At 31.2% G+C, this 21,153-nt stretch overlaps 2 protein-coding genes and 1 long non-coding RNA gene across 18 annotated transcripts; 1 reads left to right on the forward strand and 2 right to left on the reverse strand.

The window, feature by feature from the left end:
* Nucleotides 1–5,487: 5,487 nt before the first annotated feature.
* Nucleotides 5,488–6,380, forward strand: LOC145018163 (uncharacterized). Its single transcript, XM_078976072.1, has one exon. The coding sequence runs from the start codon at nucleotides 5,599–5,601 to the stop codon at nucleotides 6,268–6,270; it is 672 nt and encodes a 223-aa protein (XP_078832198.1). The 5' UTR covers nucleotides 5,488–5,598; the 3' UTR covers nucleotides 6,271–6,380.
* A 1,269-nt stretch (nucleotides 6,381–7,649) lies between these two features.
* On the reverse strand, nucleotides 7,650–8,243 carry LOC145015974 (uncharacterized). Its single transcript, XM_078974430.1, has 2 exons — nucleotides 8,058–8,243; nucleotides 7,650–7,973 (listed from the first exon to the last, which is right to left on the reverse strand). The coding sequence occupies exons 1-2, from the start codon at nucleotides 8,241–8,243 to the stop codon at nucleotides 7,650–7,652; spliced, it is 510 nt and encodes a 169-aa protein (XP_078830556.1).
* A 10,954-nt stretch (nucleotides 8,244–19,197) lies between these two features.
* Nucleotides 19,198–20,852, reverse strand: LOC145018245 (uncharacterized). Of its 16 annotated transcripts, none has more exons than XR_013666899.1 (6): nucleotides 20,290–20,851; nucleotides 20,093–20,151; nucleotides 19,812–19,838; nucleotides 19,671–19,739; nucleotides 19,486–19,583; nucleotides 19,198–19,393 (listed from the first exon to the last, which is right to left on the reverse strand). It is a non-coding gene; the product is annotated as an uncharacterized LOC145018245 (long non-coding RNA). The 16 variants fall into 16 exon arrangements; XR_013666900.1 differs by having other exon boundaries at nucleotides 20,463–20,850; XR_013666912.1 differs by having other exon boundaries at nucleotides 19,486–19,552; nucleotides 19,649–19,739; nucleotides 20,093–20,852.
* Nucleotides 20,853–21,153: the final 301 nt, after the last annotated feature.

Raw genomic sequence — 21,153 nt, forward strand, 5'->3', positions numbered from 1 at the left:
TTGCTCAAATATGAGATGATAAAGGACAAACACGAACCGTGTCAAAGTGACAAGAACCGCGTTTCAAACGTAATCCTTTGCTATGAAGATAATGCAACAATGACTCGGGTTATGTCTTCATGCTTTCCTCCATGGAATTACCGGTTCATTTTCTCTGCATGCTCCAAAGCTCCAAGAATCCAAGCTCCATGCATCCATGCATCCAAGCTCCATGTTCCATGCTCCATAATGCCTGCAAAATAAATGAAAAATAGTGAAATACCAGACATTCTTAATGAAATATGCAACTACCCTAATAATCAACTAAATGCAAGAATTATGAAGTAGAATGCTATAAAAAGATGGAAATAAACATGCAAAATAGGTGCATAAAATGCACCTATCAAACCACCGGCCCTCAAGCCCACGAGAGGAGATATCCCTATAAGGTCCACACATGTGTGTTTCCCTCCAACCTATCCAAAAATCAAAAAATATGTTGGTCTAAGAGTTGACCTTCATTTTGTCGGGTTAGTCAAGAAATTCGTAGGTGCATCTTTCTTGACAAAAACTTCGGCACGTTTAAATATGTCGAACAAAACATCGACAACTATATCGTGCCTGTATTTGAACCTCGAGAGCTCTTTACAATTAATTGCATAATATTATACACGATATGTACTTGAATAATTTTATGAGTAACATGATTATTCATGAGATGCAGATCACTGTGTATGATATGCACATTATCATTCTCCTTTATAAACTTCATGGTCAAAATGTAACATCCGATTCCTGGTGCGCAGTTAATTCAAGCATTTCTTGTGTTTTTCTCTGGGACTCGACGAGTTGGAGGCCCAACTCGTCGAGTAGAGTCGAGATCCGTGAACAATTTAAGTGACCTACTCGACGAGTCGGAAGACAGACTCGGCGAGTAGGTGCTGTTTGGGTAAAACCCTAAATTGAGGGTTTGCACCCTATTTAAACACCTTATCTCAGCCTTCATCGTCCCTTATACTCCCAGAAGACATCATATCGAAACCCTAGCCCGTTTTCGTGTGTTCTAAGACCATTTTGGTGCTTTTTAGTGGGTTGTGAAGCTTGAGAAGAGGAAAGGGGTTTGTGAAACCAAGGGGAAACAAGAAGATCCAGAATTTGGAGCTCATTTTCAGCTTATTGGAGGTATAAAGTTGAACCTTTGTCTATAGATCTTGATTTTTGGTCCTTTTCCTTCATCTTTCTAAGCCCTAGAGAGGTTGTATTCGGGATTAAGTGTTGGAAGTCAAGCGTATGCTTTAGATCCAGGTCTATTGGGGGGTTTTATGGCACAAAAGGTGCCCATTTTGCTACCATGAACACCCATGCACCTTGGAGGCCATCTTTTATGGTTTTTTGGGCCAAAGACCCCTTGCATCTGATAAGTTTGTAACTTTACGTGTAAAATGGACATTAAGAGGCAGATCTATGGTTTTGGTGTGTTAATACCCATTTAAATGGACTGTATAGTGTTGGAAGTCATCTGCTTAGAGTCTTATAATCAGAAGTATTGAATGCGAAACGAGAATTTGAACTTATAAATCGAATCTATTTTCTGAAATCAAACTGGGACGTATCTAATCGGAAGCCTTCAACGATTTTGGAAATTATTAGTGGAATCAATTATGAAATAAGAAGTATACATAATCACGATTGGAATTTAATGTCACAAACTCATAAATCATTCACCGGGATCGGAGTTTACTGGAATCGGAAGTAAACAAGTGGAATCGGAAGTCGCATTCTTTCGATGTTAACTGGTATCAGAATTGATAATCTCATTTGATGCTGATTTTGGTATCACAAATCGGAGTTATCAATTGAATCGTAGAGGTATGCAGTCGATCGGAGGCATTTAATTTCATCAAATGTGATTTTGACTTTTGAAAATCAAATATCGGGTTCGTATCTGTTTAATTGACGACGAAGCTTCACTTTGCAATTTCAATCCTCAGAGTTCTTTTTGTTGGGCAGTTTCAACCCATTTTTTCAAACTATTCATAAATTCTTGGTTTTTGCCATTTTAACTCTTTCTTTCCAAAATATTTTCGTTTCTAATTCTTTTCTTTGGTCTTATTCTTTTCAACCCCTTCTAAATAATTGCTTCTTATTCTATTCTTTTTGTCTAAAATTTAAAAAATCGAAAATACAAAATTAATTTTTGTTATTTTTCTGGTTTTAATTTTTGAGAATTGTGAATGTTCTAAAAGGGATTTATTTCATCTAATCTGATGACTTTTGAAGACTATTGGTGATTCTTCTTAACTTTTCGGATACTCTTCATGGTATTTGATGATTATTCAATGAGAAGCTCGTATTTGGAAGACGATATTTGTTTCTCTTAATTTGAAGACCCCATGTACTAATGAGTCTCACAATTTAAGGGGAGAAATGCCAAGAAGATCGAAAATCGTGATCTTCATCAGTTTCAACATCTAGGGAGAGATTGTTGATATTTGAGATATTGAAATTGATTTAACAATTTTGATTATTTAGGGAAGCCTTTTAGGGTTAATCGTTTTATGATTCCCTACAGTGCCTTTACAGTAGAAGTTCTTCATTGAGCTCTTCTAAGGCTTTGTTTTTATATTAAGACATTGGTTTTATATTTATGGTATATATTTTATGTTCCTTATAAATAATCATTAAGTTAGATTTTGATGTAGGTTTTTTACCAGATTAGGTTTTTCTCTGTACGTTCATATCATAATCAATACACACAAAAACCTTTATCAAATTACTTGCATATTATGGTGATTGATTCTTGATTGTTCTTGATATTCCGTATTTGTCATCTCATATTTATTCCCATCAGTGAAGATTCAAAAGTTGTTGGTGTTCTTAGCTATGATTCAAGCTATATCAACCTTTTATATTCTTTTTTGACCTCTGTAAGTCTTCAAGATTACATCTTTATGCTTATAAGTTGCTAGATCTAGGTTCTAAGCTTGTTTTTGGTATATCTGATGAAGTTTTGAAGTTTGGATGTGATAAAGTTGCAATATTATCATTTCACCTTGTCCCATAAGTATTTTGGTCCATGAATCTAGTATTTCCTGGTCTTTAGGTACCATGCTTGGAGTTAGGATCTCCTTTTTGTCACTTTTGACATAGAATGGTAAGTGAGATGCATGTCTATAAAGTTACAACTTTTAGGAGCTATGGAAGTATATTAAGGTCTTCTAGAAAGTATGAGACTTGGACTTGTCGGATTAAGCACTTAAGGGATTAAGTGATTCATCAGCGGGGCCACGATGCGATATAGGCATGGTCGTGATGTGGTGGCAAGGGAGCCATCATGATATGATGTCGTGACCACGATGTGGTCAAGGGCTTTAGTCGTGACGCGATGGTCAGTTTAATTGACCATTGACTTTTTACCGTTAATCGTTGACTTTTTACAAGTTTGACTTTTGATCAAACTTAGGTAAATTTGAGTATTTGACTAAGGAATGGTCTCGATTTGGCTTTATGTAGCTTGAGTTAGCTATTCTGTTGCTGAGGTTGATGTTGAGCTTCTGTTTGAGTAGATTATGTGAGTTTCTCACTATATTATGTATGACACTAGGTGTCAATGTATGTTTGTTGGCTTCGTGACTCATATGTGTATGTTATATGCTTGGTTGAAATTGACCATTGGGCAAGGTCCTTCGGCTGAAATAGGTCGTAGGGTTGATATGGACCCCGAGTAGAAACATGCCATATGACAAATATAAGTTGTTGGATTGAAAAATACTCGTTGGTTGAAATAGGTCATTCGGTTGAAACAGACTTGTTGACTATTTAAAAAAATTGTATTTTTAATAATAATTAGCTATGTCGGTACACATGTTAAAATAATTAACCATATGAATAATATGACATTAATTCCTGTTTAATTCATTTTATTTAGTGAAAAGTAAAAATATTTTATATGTTTAAAATGTTTGTGATTTAGAAATAATAATGTATCATATTTTTTATTTTTAAAGTACAAACCTTTTAAACGTATAAAATATTTTTATTTTGCTTTAAATAAACTCAATGAAACAAAATTAATATCATATTGTTAGTTATTCTAGCATGTGAGTGTAGTTAATTATTAGTTAACAAATATATATTTTTTTAAATTTTATGTTTTTATTAAGGAGTATATTCAAAATTTGATAAAACTAACTAATTTTTTAATAATCAATTTCAAAAGTTTATATCTAACCAATATAAAATTTATAGTACTTATATTATAAAACTAAAATCAAAACTGAAACATATTTTTACTGTTAAATCAAAATCGCATACTTATATTTTTAAAATAAAGTAACAACATATATTTTTTTTATAATAATGTATTTTTTTTATAATAATACATCGTATTTTTTTATATAAATAAATATATTTGTATAAGAAAAACAAAGATAAATCTTAAAAATTACATCATGTAAAAATTAAAAAGTAATAAAATAATGTTTTATATTCTAAATATTTTTGGATAGAAAATGAAAATATATATATATATATATATATATATATATATATATATATATATATATATATATTTACTGATGCATTGTAGTTTGAATATTTTAATTAAAATCTAAACAACGTAAATTATTTATATATTAAATAAAATATATTTGCTAAGTTTTAATTTTTTATTTATATAAATAATATCTTTTCTTTGTTTTAGTTTTTCTTTAGTTTTTTTTTTATGATAATTAACACCAAATTTTAATAAATTTATTTAAAATATTAGAAATGGTTATGGGGCGAAATTTCACAAATAGTGTTTAGACAAGTTTCAAAAAATGACAAAAATAGTCCTTAGCTAAAATTCTTTTAACTTTACGAATTAATTTAACGGACATCCACAATAAATATCATTTATGTATATGGTTTGATCCCACTATCTATGCACAAAAAGATAAATAAATAAATAAATAAAATTGTAGGTAGACAATCGGAAGAACAATTAAAAATGGGATTGGTTAAAAAGATACATCATTTTGCCATATAAACACCTTAATTAATTTTTAAAATATTTTTATTGGTTGAAATTACATTGTGTTCCGAAAAAAGTTGATTATAACTAGTTAATTTAATGATTGACTTTTTATAAAAATGATAATAGGATAAGATAGTACCGTTTGCTTGTACTGTGGAAATAGTTTAATTTTTTTAACTATGATGCATGCATGATCGATGTGCGATTAAAATATTCTGGGTAATTAAAGTTGACAAATATAATTGTGGATAATTAGGGAAACAATTCAATATAGTAAATCAAATTGCAGGTTTTAGGCACATTTGCTAAAAATTGAATATGAATTAATCTAAAAATTGCAGGTTATTGCGTGGAACATCCAAACGCCTGCAGGTTCAATGGCAGTTTTCATTGACCTGAACCCTCCCGAATACTTTGTCAATGTCAACCATCTTTTGTATATATATACATCCCATCGTCCATTTCACTTCGACATCATCTTGCACCTAAAAACAATTACAGACAAGTAGAAGAAAACAAACCAATTTCACCTCTCTCTCTCTCTCTCTCTCTCTCTCTCTCTCTCTCTCTCTCTCACACACACACACACACACACACACTTCATGGGTAATGTGATTCCTGCTTGTTGCATGGTAAGTCATGATCAAGGGTCATTCCCGAAAGTAATTTATTGGGAAGGAAACACAAAAACCCTAACAAGAAAAAGACCAGTAGTTGCAGGAGAAATCATGTTTGAGTTCCCAGAGAGCATGGTCTGCGATGCTGATCGCTTCTTTATTGGCCACACCATCCCGGCGTTATCCATTGATGACCAGCTCAAGCCTGGTAAAACGTATTTCGTTCTCCCACTCGACATCTTCTCTACCGAAATTCTCTCAGCTTCTTCAATATCAGCCTTTGTTTCCCACACGCCTAAACAAATTAACCCAGCTCATCTCAAGGAGTGTCCTCTAGAATACATAAAGGGATCAAATGGGAGAGTTTTGATCAAGGTGAAACCCGAGTTTATGGCAAGGCATCTTACTTGTAGGGGTGAAGGTCATGATGATGATGATGATCAAACAAACAAAGGTACTATAGGTGGAAATAATTCAAGTCGTAGTTGTTTGTGTAGTACACCTGAGCTGAAGAAGGAGTATAAACAGTTAGTTCGGTCTAAGGATCAAACATGGTCTCCTAATCTTGAGACTATTTCAGAAGCGAAGAGGATTTGGTATTCTCCATATAGAGTGATAGGATTGGAATGGAAAGAGAAAGATGAGTTGGACGCATAACCAAAAAAGAATGTTGCAATGGTAGTTTTTATAATTATGTCGATCCCAATTCTTTATTCTTTTCAAATGTTCTACTCATGTGGATGTATATAGATTAATTTTGGAATGAAATGTAACAAATAAACTGTATAAACATCAATAACATGTAAGATTGATTTTTTCTTTTTGATATCTAACAAATAGTAAGCTTGACGTTGGATACAAACTTCATAACAATATTGTTTGTTTTAGTTAGTTTTTTAAATGGTGCTCATCTTTATCTGTCTCATTTTAAGTTCATATATAGTTGATATAATGTATATTTTATGTGTTAATTAATACCCATAGTTTTTTGAATGTTCGTTTGTTCACTTATTGTGAGACTAATATTTTAGATTGTGATGTAATATATACATTCTTCCTTAATCTACCTTTTATATATATATATATATATATATATATATATATATATATATATATATATATATATATATATATATATATATATATATATATATATATATATATATATATATATAAAGGTATTTTAAAAATCCTCATTAAAAATAAGGCATTTTCAAATTGCATTAAATCTTAGTTGAGAACTTGAGCAATTTCTTTAGTTATGACCACATTGATGACATAGTCCACATCTACGAGTTTCATCATGATGACAAACGTCCATCTCGTTATGAATACGGTTTGAACGCCTTCGACCTCGGCTAACAGAAAGTTTTGAGTAATCTGCTTCGATTATCCAATCAGAACCTGACCAATAATCAATATGAGAAAGTGGTGCAAACACATCATTGTATTATTGTTTATATGTCGCAGCAGTGTAAATTGTATTAATAATGGAAAGAAGGTTATCCCCTCTATATCGACAAACCGCAAGAGCATATGAACATGGAAATCTTTCCATCTGCTACTTACCACATGTGCATTGATGTTGAAAATAATGGACACTATGTGTATTCCCTCCCTTTCCATTTATCCGAAGCTTAGTGACAATTTTTTAGACACCTTTATTGTAGTGAAACTCGGATATCGTATGACTTTGTGCATGGGTCTCACGTTTAGTGGAGAGGCGGCACATACGTGATGGTAGATGTGTATTACAGTTCATTGTAGCAGAACTATGCTTTTGAAATAGTTGCACAATTCTATTGAATGTAAGATCAATACACGCCCTAATTGGTAACTGTCTTGCTCCTCGTAACGCATTATTCATACTCTCAGAGATATTTGTCGTTAATAAACCCCATCGATGATTTTCATCATATAAAAGGCACCATTAAATTTTAGGAATTTCTTTTAAATATTCCCATGCTTCCCATAGTCCAACAAAGTGTTTTAAGTCTCACATTATTGTACCTTTTCATGAGATTACTTCTAATGTGTCAAAGATAAAAGCGATGATATGCTAATGGCTCTTTCCACTCCTTTAGATTTTTCATTGCACGAATTATTCCTTGATGTATGTCCAAAATAACACGTGATTTTCTATCTTGAGTAACATAATGTCTAAATTGATAGAAAACCCAACACCAATCGTGTGAAGTCTCTTCATCAACAACTGCAAAAGCGACTGATAATATATAATTGTTGGCATCTTTGGTAACAACAATAAGCATTTTTCCTTTGCATGAACCCTTCAAATGATAACCATCAACAGAAACAACAGGTTGACATAGATGAAATGCATGAATAATATGTCCAAAAGCCTAAAAAACATATTTGAATGTTGCTACATTTGATGAACCATTTGTATTATGAAACCACTTAACAATTATACTAGGATTGGAAACCTGTAAAGCTGCAATGTACTTGGGCAACTCAGCAAAGTTACTCTCCCAAATTCCATAAATTTTCTCAATGGCTCTTCGTCTACCACGCCATGCCTTTCCATATGTAACATCAACATGCAAAACATTTTTAATATCTACTTGTATCTGTTTCATCGGATAAGAAACATCATTTTCAATTGAGTGCATTATGTATGAGGTAATAGTTTCATAATTCAAATTTTTGTTGTTATTACCTATACATGACCCAAAACAATTGTGTACACCCATCCAACGTGTAATTGATCGCCGCGTCGTGGCCATATGCATGTCATGGCATGAAAATCATAATAATACCGTATATGCCAAGGAAAATGTCAAGTCCGTAGAGGATTCTTCTGTTGACATGTAGTTATGTCGTGACAAGTATTGCGTCACGTCGTGAATATGGTTTATGTTGGGATTCAAGAAGATTCTTTATGCCACATCGTGGGAATCAATTGTCCACGTTATAGGAACTGCCTTTTGCACATTTTCTTCATCTTTCTTCTCCTCAATTTCAGCTCCACTGCTCCAAGTATCCAATTTTCGTCAAATTCAGCTCATTTTCCGTGAGAATGTCATTTTTGGCTGCAAAATACAATTTAAACATTATAAATACCAAATATCTTTGTATTTTACTAAAATACTAGATTATAACTCGCGTTAAACATGAAGGAACGCATAAAAAACATACAAACATCATTGAATTTATTATTTAAATATTATTTGTTTTTTTTTTTCAATTTCGAAGTATACTTTGTTATTTTAGGGTTATGAACAAAATCTATATAACTACAGTTGTTATTTTAGGGTTATGTCCCGAAATATATAATTTTATTGAGTCCTAAAAACTATAAAAAATTATTGACAAAAAATAGTAATATAAATAATTTATGTTATTTATAGCAACATACTTTCAAAGTACGTTGTTATTTTTGCTCATTTATGTTATCAACATGTGTATTACACAGATTTAACCTATAAATGGATCTTAAAATTATATTATGTTCTATAAGGTATAATTATATTAAATATCCTAACATACATAACATATATCAAATATTAAAATAAAAGTATATATTAATTTAAAATAACTAGCATAACAGTCTAAAAAAACTTATATCTTATTAATTTTAATGAATGCATCTACAATTGTGAGGTTTGTCTAATGTGATATTGTAATAAATCAAAAGTAAGCAATGTTCATTTGTTGAACATATGAAAATAACAGTTTTACCAACACCTCTAGCAAATAGAGCTGTTGAAGCATCTATAACAATCCTCATGATTATACAAAGAATGTAATTATAGATTATTAGTGAAGATAATAACAAATTAAAGTTGGTTAACAAACATAGAGATATAATTGGAAAATATGTGCTGTGATGTTATATTAAATAAAAATATATATCAAAAATAGATGAATTAAATCCTTTTTAATAAGATTAAATTAAATGATTGTTTCAAAATTGATAAGGGTACATGTTTTTAAAAAGATTTAAAGATAATATTTACTTATTAAACGATTTAATCATAAATGTTTGCATTCTATATATTGAAACATGATAAATATACATATAATTATTTTGGAAAGTGTTTATGATTGACAGTCTAACTAGAATGATAATCTGCATAAATAAAAATATAAGATTCATGAAAGAAATTAAAATTTGTAGAGTATGTGCTCGTGTTGACAATTATACCATTGATCATAAGGAAATTACCTTTGAACTTAAAACAAATTGACAATAATAGACTTGATAAACATAGTTTGTTATTTAAACTTAAAACAAATTGACAAAAATAGACTTTGTCAACATAGTTTATTAGGAACAATAAAAAAATTATTGTTATAAAATCTTGTTTGTGGAATAACAAATTTAGTGGCTTAAGCTAAAGAATAAGGAGATTACCTTTAAACTTAAAACAAATTGAAAATAATAGACTTTATCAACATAGTTTGTTATTTAAACTTAAAACAAATTAACAATAATAGATTTGGTCAACATAGTTTGTTACGAACAATAATAAAAAATTATTGTTATAAAATCTTGTTTGTAGAATAACAAACTCAATGACTTAAGCCAAAGATTAAGGCATGAAGAAGTAACTTTTAGGCCAAAGTCTAAGCGGTAAAGTCAAATAAAGGGATCCTATTGCAGATTTGCAAAGTAGGATGATATAATGTGTATTTACTTTTAAAAAATAGTTGAAATATAATTGTTATTAATGATAATATGAGACAACATTGAAAGTGAAATTATATTATGATCCATGTGGAAGAATATATTGAATACATGTTCATTTAGGTGATTGTAACATAAATGATCCATATTATTTGTAAACATTGTTGCCTAATACATCGATATATTCCAGCATGTTGGTTTTATGCACCTTGACAACGATTGTTGTTGTCATGATTGTTGTTTTAATGAAGGAAAAAGTGTAAAACACACCTTCAAAAAAAATCGTTTTCAATTCAATAAAGACGGAAATCAAATAGCATTCGGCAAAGGAAGTTCGATGACAAAATGTGAATTAAGAAGAGTTGGAATTACTAAATATTTTAACATGAAATAAAGCAGTTTGCATACATGATAAACATATTCAAAACATCATTTCATACATGATTCATAATATAACAACAAAAACAAACATTACAGAGGATAATGAGACCTGTTATGGATGATGGATGATGGAAGTAAGCAACAATGAGTGTAAAGAGAGGTTGAAGAAACAATTTTTTTTTTCATGATTGAGAGGTTGAAAAAACAAATTTTTTTCGTGATTTGTATGATACTTAATATTATCTAAGGCTAATAAGGATATATAGAATGGTAAACAATGATTTTATAAGATATCTATATCTATATATGATAACAAAATATGGAAAATATTATAATTGGAAAATATGAGTCCTGATATTATATTAAGTTAAAATAGTTATAAAAAATATATGATTTACATCCATAATTAATAAGATATAATTAAATGATCGGATTTGAAATTGATAAGGGTACGTGAATTTGAAAAGATTTAAAGATACCATTTCTTTATTAAACGATTTAATCATAAATGTTTGGATTCTATGTATTGAAACATGATAAATATATGTATAATTATTTTGGAAAGTGTTTATGATTGATGGTATAATTGGAATGATAATCTAAATAAATAAAAATATAAGATTCATGAAAGAAATGAAAATTTGTAGAGTATGTGCTCGTGTTGACAATTATACCCTTGATTATAAGGAAATTACCTTTAAACTTAAAATAAATTGACAATAATAGACTTAGTCAACATAATTTGTTATTTAAGTTTAAAACAAATTGACAATAATTGACTTGGTCAACATAGTTTGTTACGAACAATAAAAAAAAGTTATTGTTATAAAATCTTGTTTATGGAATAACAAACTCAGTGGCTTAAGCTAAAGATTAAAGACATTACATTTAAACTTAAAACAAATTGACAATAATAGAATTGGTCAACATAGTTTGTTATTTAAACTTAAAACAAATTAACAATAATAGACTTGGTCAACATAGTTTGTTACGAACAATTAAAAAAATTATTGTTATAAAATCTTGTTTGTGGAATAACAAACGCAGTGGCTTAAGCCAAAGATTAAGGGATGAAGAAGTAACTTTTTGGCCAAAGTCTAACCGGTAAAGTCAAATATTGGGATCCTATTGCAGATTTGCAAAGTAGGATGATATAATGTATATACTTTTAAAAAATAGTTGAAATATAATTGCATCATGCTGCAAAACAGAACTAATCAAGATGATTCCAAACAAAAATTTCTTTTTTAATTAGGGTAAAGATCCTAAATGTTGATGAATTATAAGAAAGTTTGGTAGTAGAAATCAAAATTAGTACCTCCAAATCAGTAAAATTGCAAGGATGGATGAATCCAGAAGTATAATCATAGTATGTGTATGTGGTAACCATGCCACCGGCTGTGTTCTGACTACTTCTATCTTCAAATTTGAAGAACACATTAGTGTTTTTTTACTTAATACATAACAGACTTAATTAATTCAGAAAGAATGAGTACCAAATATGCAACCAGCAGACCACATGTCAACAACTGTTGAATATTGAGTAGCACCCAAAAGGACTTTTGTAGCTCTATACCAAAGGGTCAATATTTGAAATGATACAAGCTATTTAGCAATCTTCAAATTAACTTTTTTTAAAGAATTTTAACCATTTTGTCAATCGAAATGGTAATTTTTTAAGAATTTCCACCCAAGAGGACTGTCTTCCCATCTTTGTTTACACCTTGCTTCACATCCAACAGCCTGTTTGATTTCGTTAATCGCAATCAAATCCAGAACGAATCAGTACCATTTCGATTTGATTACTAAAAAACCATAGATAGAAACATAAATCGAATACGCATAATATAAACCTAAAACCCAAATAAGAGTGATTCAAATCAAAATTCTCGTTAGAATAATCAAAATGGAAAACCAGTTGCAGATTCATAAAAATTCAAATATCTTGAGAAGAAGAAAAGCGCAATGGGAGTAATCTTTGGTGATGAATCTCAATTTCAAGTTGTTGGTGACAAACACGATGCAGGAGATGCATTGATAGAGAAGAACATGGATAAAAATTGGAGAGATCACTGACTCTTGAGGAGGAAGAACATGGATAGAAACTGGAGAGATCATCGGCTCTTTATATTATCTTCTTCAGAGAGAGAAAAAGCAAGAGAGCAATCCCTATTTTGGAGGAAAATGGTTATAAACAGTAAAAAAGACGTATTTGTAGTTCCCTTTTTTTACGATGATATCTACGAAATTGATCCAGTGGTTTAAAATAATAAATGAAAAACATTGAATGGGCCAGATTGTTTTAGGTGATGTAATTAAGTTTCTATTTTAATATATATATATATATATATATATATATATATATATATATATATATATATATATATATATATATATATATATATATATATATATATAAAGATAGCTTAAATGTATTAAAATAAGACCTAAATAAATATATAGATATGACAGTATCAGATCACTAAGCATCTTGAATCATTAACGATTCTAACAAATAGAACATTATCTAGTTAAGGCGCATTATCCAAACAATAATATACAAAAAGTAAATGTTTATTCAATAGGACTCACATTACAAAAGCTTTATTCTGTTATTTTATTCAATATTTTTTTGTGCATATTAATATATACATAATCCACAAGAGGTTTGGCAATAGTAAAGTTTGATAGCTTTGGGTTTTTGCTGCAACTCTTTACTCATTTTGACACTTTTGGTCCATGCAGTCTATTTTTCAAAATTGTAAGTTTTACAGATTTGCAACTTTAGTCCCTATCATCCAATAATACCACTTCTTCCAGTACGATCAGCATATTTTCCACCACCTTTTTATTTCTCAATTTTAAAGAAATATACAGCCTTGAACTTCCTTTCACCACTATTATTTTCTCTCCATTGTCTCATATTCCCTCTTACTCTCTCTCAAACTGTTTCCTCCACCAACCAACTCATCGATCTTCAACATCAAAGCATTCCCTTCGAACCTCGAATCCATGTCACTTTTACTACGTTGAATCCTCATCATCACCTATGACAACCCGATATTTCGAGGCAATATGATGGAACGTAAGTCAAATTTATGTCAAAATTTAACTTTCCAAAAATCTTATTTAGGTTAAATAAAGTAGTAGGAATCGTACCAAGGTTTTCGTACATATAAAGAACCCAAAAATCCGAGTTATAACGAAGAAGTTATGACCAACCGAAGATTCTCGGCAAAACCGACAACACTGATAGACGTAAAACGCGAAGTTTCAATACAATAATTTTAGCCTTAGGTATCTAAATGAAAGTTTTAGATATCATTAAACCGTAAACATACATAAAAAGAACGTCCAAATCTGACTTCGTATGAGGAAGTTATGATTTTTCGAAGTTTCAAACATAGCAGTAGCCAGCTAAAAACTCGAAATCGAGATCGAGCGGAATTTTGCCAACATTACCTAAACTAGAATCGAAGATCTCATCAATGGTATTACAACGGTAAAAAGTCTGGCGAAAACAGACATCGGATGAAGGAGTTATGAAATTTTAACGGACTTTTACTGTCCCGACCTATTAAAAATATAATATTAAAAATAAATTCAAAATTAGCAGAAGAATTCTGAACGAAAGTTGTAGATCGTAGTCTCTCCTACGTGTGGATATAAAGAACGTCGAAAACAGAGTTCATATGAGGAAGATATGAATTTTTGAAGTTTACTAAATAATTAAAATATAAATTTAATTCAAAATCCAGTATTATCCGAAGGAGGAGTCATCGGGCCAATCCAGGTTACGCCCAACGTACCCTCATACGCCCAGCGTACTCGAATGCTAGGCACCGGCTCGTCTACGTCGCTCCGATGCTTCGACCGAGTATGCAGTCATGCAAGACGAATGAGTACACCCCGCGTACTCTCGTACATCCAGCGTACCGAGGACCTCCAGCCACTATAAATAGAATGCGAGGATGCCGACCATTTTTGCTCAATTCTCCCCTTTCTCGCGCTGAAGCTCTGCGTTTCAACCCTCGGAGTTATCCCAAAGTCCCGGTTTTCATATCCAAGTTTAGAAGGAAGTTTTACGCTCCCGAGATTCCCGAGAAATCCGCTTTCTCGAGTAGAAGTTCTGCTCGGTTTTCGTCTCGCTTTCTTCAATCTATCAAGTGAGTTCATACCTCTACAAACACACTTTAAATACATTTTAAATGGTTTTTAAATACTTTTAAGGGGTGGAATACAAGTAAACATACGATTAACCTCGTACGAAAAACATCAATCTTTTGCTATACTTGTTGTTAATTAATCAATCATATGTGATTTATAACCAGTATACAAATGGAGTTACTACACGTTTAGCAGTTTTACCAAACATATTACTTCAAATGACTTTTTAAACGTTTTTACATGTTTAAAACTCTTTATCAAACTGTCTTACACACTGTAAGTTCCTTTCAAACTCTGTTACAAAGGTGTTTTCAAACAAAGGTTTTCCTTATACTTAAAGTGTCTTATCAAACAAAATACTTTCAATCATTTTATAAACTAACATCAAGTCGACCTTTTCTTAAATATTAATCTTTTTCAAAGGTTTTACAAAACTTCTTTTATGCTTTTAAATTATCAAATGCATGCCTATATATGTATAGTTATATAAGTAATGTTTAAAGGACTTAGGGAGGCTAACTCACTCTATTTCCTTTTCCTCGTTGGGATGTGGCTATGGGATATCCGTTATCCGTCCGAATGTCGTCTGAATATTAGTTATATATCATGTGTATATATGTAGACATAAAAGTTTTCCTCAGTCAGTTCAGTACCTTTGGGTAGCAAAGGCATACTTCAGGTTATACACATACATGTTAGTAACTATTATAGGTATAGTTAGGAGATACCACTTACTATTCCAAGTATAGGGAAATCACACAAGATTTAGTTCATTCATGAGTCTATACTAGTACATTACATGATACATGAGTACGTTTACATAGATACCCTTACACGAGTACTTTTACATGAATACCTTTACATTAATACTTTTACATAGATACTATATGATAAGATACTATTACATATTATTAGTGTAAATATTATTAGATTAGATATGTCGATCCTAGTAACAAAGGATACTATAAGGGGTTAACCACTCCTAATCCCTCAGTTAGCTACAGAGGTAAATGCACATCTACGAATGTCTACGGTTGATACCATTACAGGTATACTTTAAGGGACTAACTATTCCTACACCCAGCTGTTAGCTACAGAGGTAAATGTACATCTACGAATGTCTTAAGTTAACACTGTTAGTTATCCTAGTACAAAAGGACAATACTTAGGTCATTATATTATTTCTTCCTTTACTTTGTGACACATTCACATGATCGACGAGGTAGGATATATTTGATATAGATAACTAATTTCCTTATTACCTTTATAATGTGACTCATACACATAAACGATGAGGTATACTATAGTTTTATACTAATAGTTAAAATAGGGAAAAACCATCACATTTACAGAGATGCTTACCTTCAAAACAGTAGGGTCTTGGTAGAAGACTTCTTTTATAGGGATCATAGGGATTTCTTGGATTATTCAAATGCTTTCCATTACTTACAAACCTTTACATACTTATACGAACTTTCTTTCAAAACAATGTCAAGACTTTCATTACAAGTTTTACAAATCAAGACACATTAATACTTATGAATTCACCAAATTTATTGTTGATACTCGCTTTCAAAATAACTTGTATTCTCAGGTCACAAATAGATAGGTACGGTGACCAGGCTTTGTGAAGACGAAGCAGTCCAGACTCGTCTTATTTTATGATTGTTCATTTTATTGTTGTATATTATGAAAGAAACACTTGTAATTACAATTATACTATTAATGCAATGGATGGTGTTGTTGCTTGTTTACTACTTTACATTGTTGTGATACATTACATGACGTCCTCCGCCCTAGAACGTTTCCGCCGTTCTCGATTTTGGGGTGTGACATCACCGGTCCACCTCAATGTCCTCCAACCGTAATCTAATTGTTTCCCTCTTTTATACCACTCTGCAGATTACCTCAACCATATATATATATATATATATATATATATATATATATATATATATATATATATATACCCAATATCGTCTTCATCTTCTCTATCTCTCTGTAAAACTTGGATGAATTTAGGTCAAACCAAAGGATGAGTTGGGTTGATGGATTAGCTTAATTGAATAAGATGGTATTTTTTCATATTATTTTCTCTAACAGAGCCTTTAAATTAGGTTTTCTGTTTAAATCTTCTTCCCAAACACATCTTTGCTTGATTTCTTGAGACTAGCCAATAGGGTAGTTAATCTACTCATTACAACTCATAAAGTTTATGCATTAATTTTATCTACTTTTGGCATTTGATGTTGATCCTTAGGCTTGAGGGAGTGACCTCGTCATCCCCCTCGCTATAACCCTCACCATGAGTTTCTACACTACCCCCTAAGCCTCGCTTGGAGACTCACAAGCAATGGCTCATTACACCCTCAGCGAGAAAGAGGGAACATGGCTTTTGATTGGTGCATTTTCTTTGCTTTTTTGTTTTTTTTTTTATTTCAAGGTCTTTGATTGGTTCTTTTTTATTTGGTTTTTTACTTATTTTTTATTTTCTAAATCCAAGTGTATATGTGATTAAGATAAAAGCTTAGGTAGAAAGTAAAAACGTGATGTGGCAATGTATTTAGCATGTGCTAATGAGTATATGCTAAGGAATACTACCATTCCCTCTAGCCTTATGATATGCTACATAAGTTATATGAATACAAGTGGAGTTAAAGGCCTGGCTCTTAAGTGACAATAACATAGCAACATGACTAACTGGAATGGATTTTTAAACATGTTAGTGTTATATTTTTGTTGAAGTTGATATGAGTTTGAGTCGTTCCTATTACCACGGCGCAACATCAAGAATAGGTACTTTCACGTTTTTGTTTTCTTAAGAATAGTATATAGTAAATTTTTACAATTTACATATTTTCTTGGATCATGTAACAAATTTATAGATTTTACAATTAATATTAAGATACGGGATTTCAGGTGTGAAGAGAAGACGAATTTACAATATTGAACTTTTTGGAAAGAGTTGTTGTATGATTTCTTCCTTTTTTGATTGTTCTATAATGTTTTATGAGAGGAATTTAAGTAAATTTCATATTTAAGTTCTTGATATTTCAATTGAATAGGTTAATGTAAGGAAAACCAAAAATACATAGGCGTTAAAACAGGTAAATGTGATTACTTTTGTATTCACATAGTTTAATTCATAGCCATTGAAAGGTAATTATACAATGTATTTACAATTTTGTTATAGTCCTCTTTTCCATAACCCAATAATAGATCCAGATTCCATGCATAAATCTCTAAGGTTGTTCAAATCATCCATCTGCCACGTCATAAACTGTAAGCATTATTGTTACCCTTTAAATTTTCAATAAAAAGATGGATATTTCAATTTTTGTAACTTATATGCATTTTACAACTGCTAGATCTGGACTTACATGGACAAAAATGCCTACAAGTTTACAAAATCATAAAGTTAAGTGGATTTTGATAGCTTCGGAGATATTAAATATGATTTACATTTCCAGATGGACTTTTTGTAAGAGTAGTTCTATTTGGTGCACCTGTTTCTATACAAGATGAAAGAAAGGTATGTTAAACAATACTACAACCTCCTAAAACAAGGATTAGCTATGGAATTGAGAATGTGAGTTTGCAGTTTGCATCATTTGGTCAATTTATTAATATTATTTGTTTTTAAACTGATATTTAATATTTGTGTTGTTAACAATCATAACATAACAGGTTGATTTTATAAAAGTGATTGATGGCCATTCATCTTATTTATGGGCTACACAGGAGATACTTGATTGTTTGGAATTAGAAACATCATTCCCGATTTTTAATAATAGAAGTCGCAACATATAAGTTAAGTTAATGTTGGGTAGTGGATGAATTAAGTTGGAGGTTGTCAGGAACTAAAAAGGTAAAGGTATATACACTACAAGAAATGGGGGTCTTTACCCACACACGTTATGTGTTGATAAAAGCATAAGATGTGTTGGTAGTCAATATTACCTACACATAAATTAAATGTCACTATGTGTTGGCTCATGCCTGTAGAAATAGATCATTACCGACACATAGTTTATATGTAGCTAAAGATTACTCTATTCTTACACATGTATGTGTGGCTGAAAGTAGTAAGTATGTGTAGGTAAAGGTATTTTGGTTTGTTTGGGATGTCGATGATGTGGATGATGACTAGGTCGATGACATGGCTATTGACGTGGCCGCTGACCTGGTCTACTTGGATGATGTGGACTACATACATATCAACAAAATATGTGTGGGTAATAGTGATTATATGTGTAGGTAATATTAGTATATGTGTAGTTATTACCTTAGTTATGTGTTGGTAAAAATATATTTATATGTGGGTATTAAAAACAATATTTATAGGTAATAACATTCAAATATATATAAAATATATACAAACATTTGCATGAATAGAAACATAAGCGTTAAAAATATCATTATAAATTAAAAATTGTATAACACAATATTTCAAACCACAAGAAAACTACAAGTCATAAAACTTGAAATACTTAAACTAAGAAAATATCACGAGACTGTCCCGACTGATGTACCACACTTCGATGTATCATCATCGGTCAAATCCTTGTGCACAGGTAGTGTTTCCTAAAAAAATAGATTTTCATGAGTGAAGTTAATATAAAAGTGTGTATAAACATATGAAAATAAGTAAAAATATGAAGTGTTATTAAATTTACCAAAGCAATGTATACACCTCTCTTAGCATGCCACTATACTTGAACCTCCTTCGGCTTCTTCCTTCCCCTTCAGCATTAAACATGTGAATGAAAAACTGCTACAATTAAACCATTAAAATTGGATGATATAGTGAACAAATAGGTGAAAGTAAATTGCTATTACAAGGAGCTTATCGTCTTCTAACCATTGGGATCCCACCAAGAAGGTTACATGCTTCAAAAGTTTTATAAACATCACCTGTACCTAATACTATCTGTGATAAACCATAAAATTATTTCGTACCTTTGATCGTACCAGGTTCTCTACTTATAATATCACCTCTTACCTTTATGATATCAATAGTCTTAGCAACCTGCAAAAAAAAAAAAAAAAAAAAAAAAAGTATCCATGAGTAATAATGTATGTATGGACTATATGACCATTTTGAATATTTAAGAACGTGGAGAGAAAAATGGTACAATTTTTACTAACATTATCAAATGCAATGTCAAAATAACCAAAAATCAATAAAACTCAAATGAAAAAATAAAATCCATATACAAAATAACTTCTATTGAGCATTCCATCGAACACCGTATGAACAGAATCCAATTGTCTTAGCTTTACCTTGGCATACATAATCAATCACAAAACACCTTCAAGAAATTCTGCTGCACACCAAACACCTTCATAACACCAGAAATTGTATAGCTAATGAAACCTCAATGGTATTTCTAATGTAAAATCCCCATAATTTCCACCCATGGGTATAAAACAATTAATTTAGAAGTTTATTTTAATGTACAAAGGACACAAGAAATTACCTCTCCATCGATCTGAATTCTATTTTAAATAACACTCCCCATGTCAATCTATGTCAATCATCCAAGATGCTTATAAATTTAAGCAATGATGATGTTGGGGAAGGAGCATGCAATGACTGTTGGTATGCGAGAGGACGAAGTAGGAGGCAAGATTTCAGAAGAAAAAAAATTACCTAGAACCGAAAAACCGACGATTGATGTGGTGGGCGTCGCTGGCCGGGCAATCGGCAACGTCGTCGCTAGTAGAGGCGGATCGGAGAGGGGTGGGATGGGATGGAGGAGAAGGGGGTGGTATCGACAAGGCGTGCGATGTTGGCCTACGAAGGCTGTGGTACGTGCGGCGTTTTGTACGACGGCGGTAGTGTACGACGCCCGACGGTGGTACTTTAATCCAACGAGATGCAGGGAATAGGATGGAGGCGAGTATTCATTCGTGGCGGCAAGAATAGAGAGAAGAAGGTGACGAGCTAGGGTTAGGAAACAATAGGATTCGCACGCCTCTTTAACTATGATGGAGAATGGTAAATTTGGCTAAAGGAGGGAATCGTTAGAAAAATTTGGGGGCGAGATAGTTTAAATTAGATCGAATAATTTGATTGGATAGTTTTTTTTTGAAGTATTCCAAAAAGAACGATAATACTCCACAATTCAAATTACGTTGTTTAATTAGATGTTATAAATTAGTAAAAATTAATAATTTCGCTACACATACGCTCAAGTTCATCGTATTTAACTAAATGTTATATATTCCAATGTGTAAATATTTATTTCGCTAAGTATATATATATATATATATATATATATATATATATATATATATATATATATTATGTGTTAGTAAAAAGTATTACCAATACATGTTTT

This window comes from Lactuca saligna, chromosome 9 (assembly GCF_052625555.1).
Source record: "Lactuca saligna cultivar CGN05327 chromosome 9, ASM5262555v1, whole genome shotgun sequence".
In the NCBI taxonomy this organism is placed as follows: Eukaryota; Viridiplantae; Streptophyta; class Magnoliopsida; order Asterales; family Asteraceae; genus Lactuca; species Lactuca saligna.

What these genes read in the sequence shown, in the direction of transcription:
- LOC145018163 (XM_078976072.1), top strand. Translation starts at nt 5,599, where the DNA reads ATGGGTAATGTGATTCCTGCTTGTTGCATGGTAAGTCATGATCAAGGG.
- LOC145015974 (XM_078974430.1), bottom strand. Translation starts at nt 8,243, where the DNA reads ATGCACTCAATTGAAAATGATGTTTCTTATCCGATGAAACAGATACAA. An exon ending in AGTACATTGCAGCTTTACAG is followed by an intron (nt 7,974 to 8,057) that starts GTTTCCAATCCT and finishes TATGTTTTTTAG; the next exon opens with GCTTTTGGACATATTATTCA.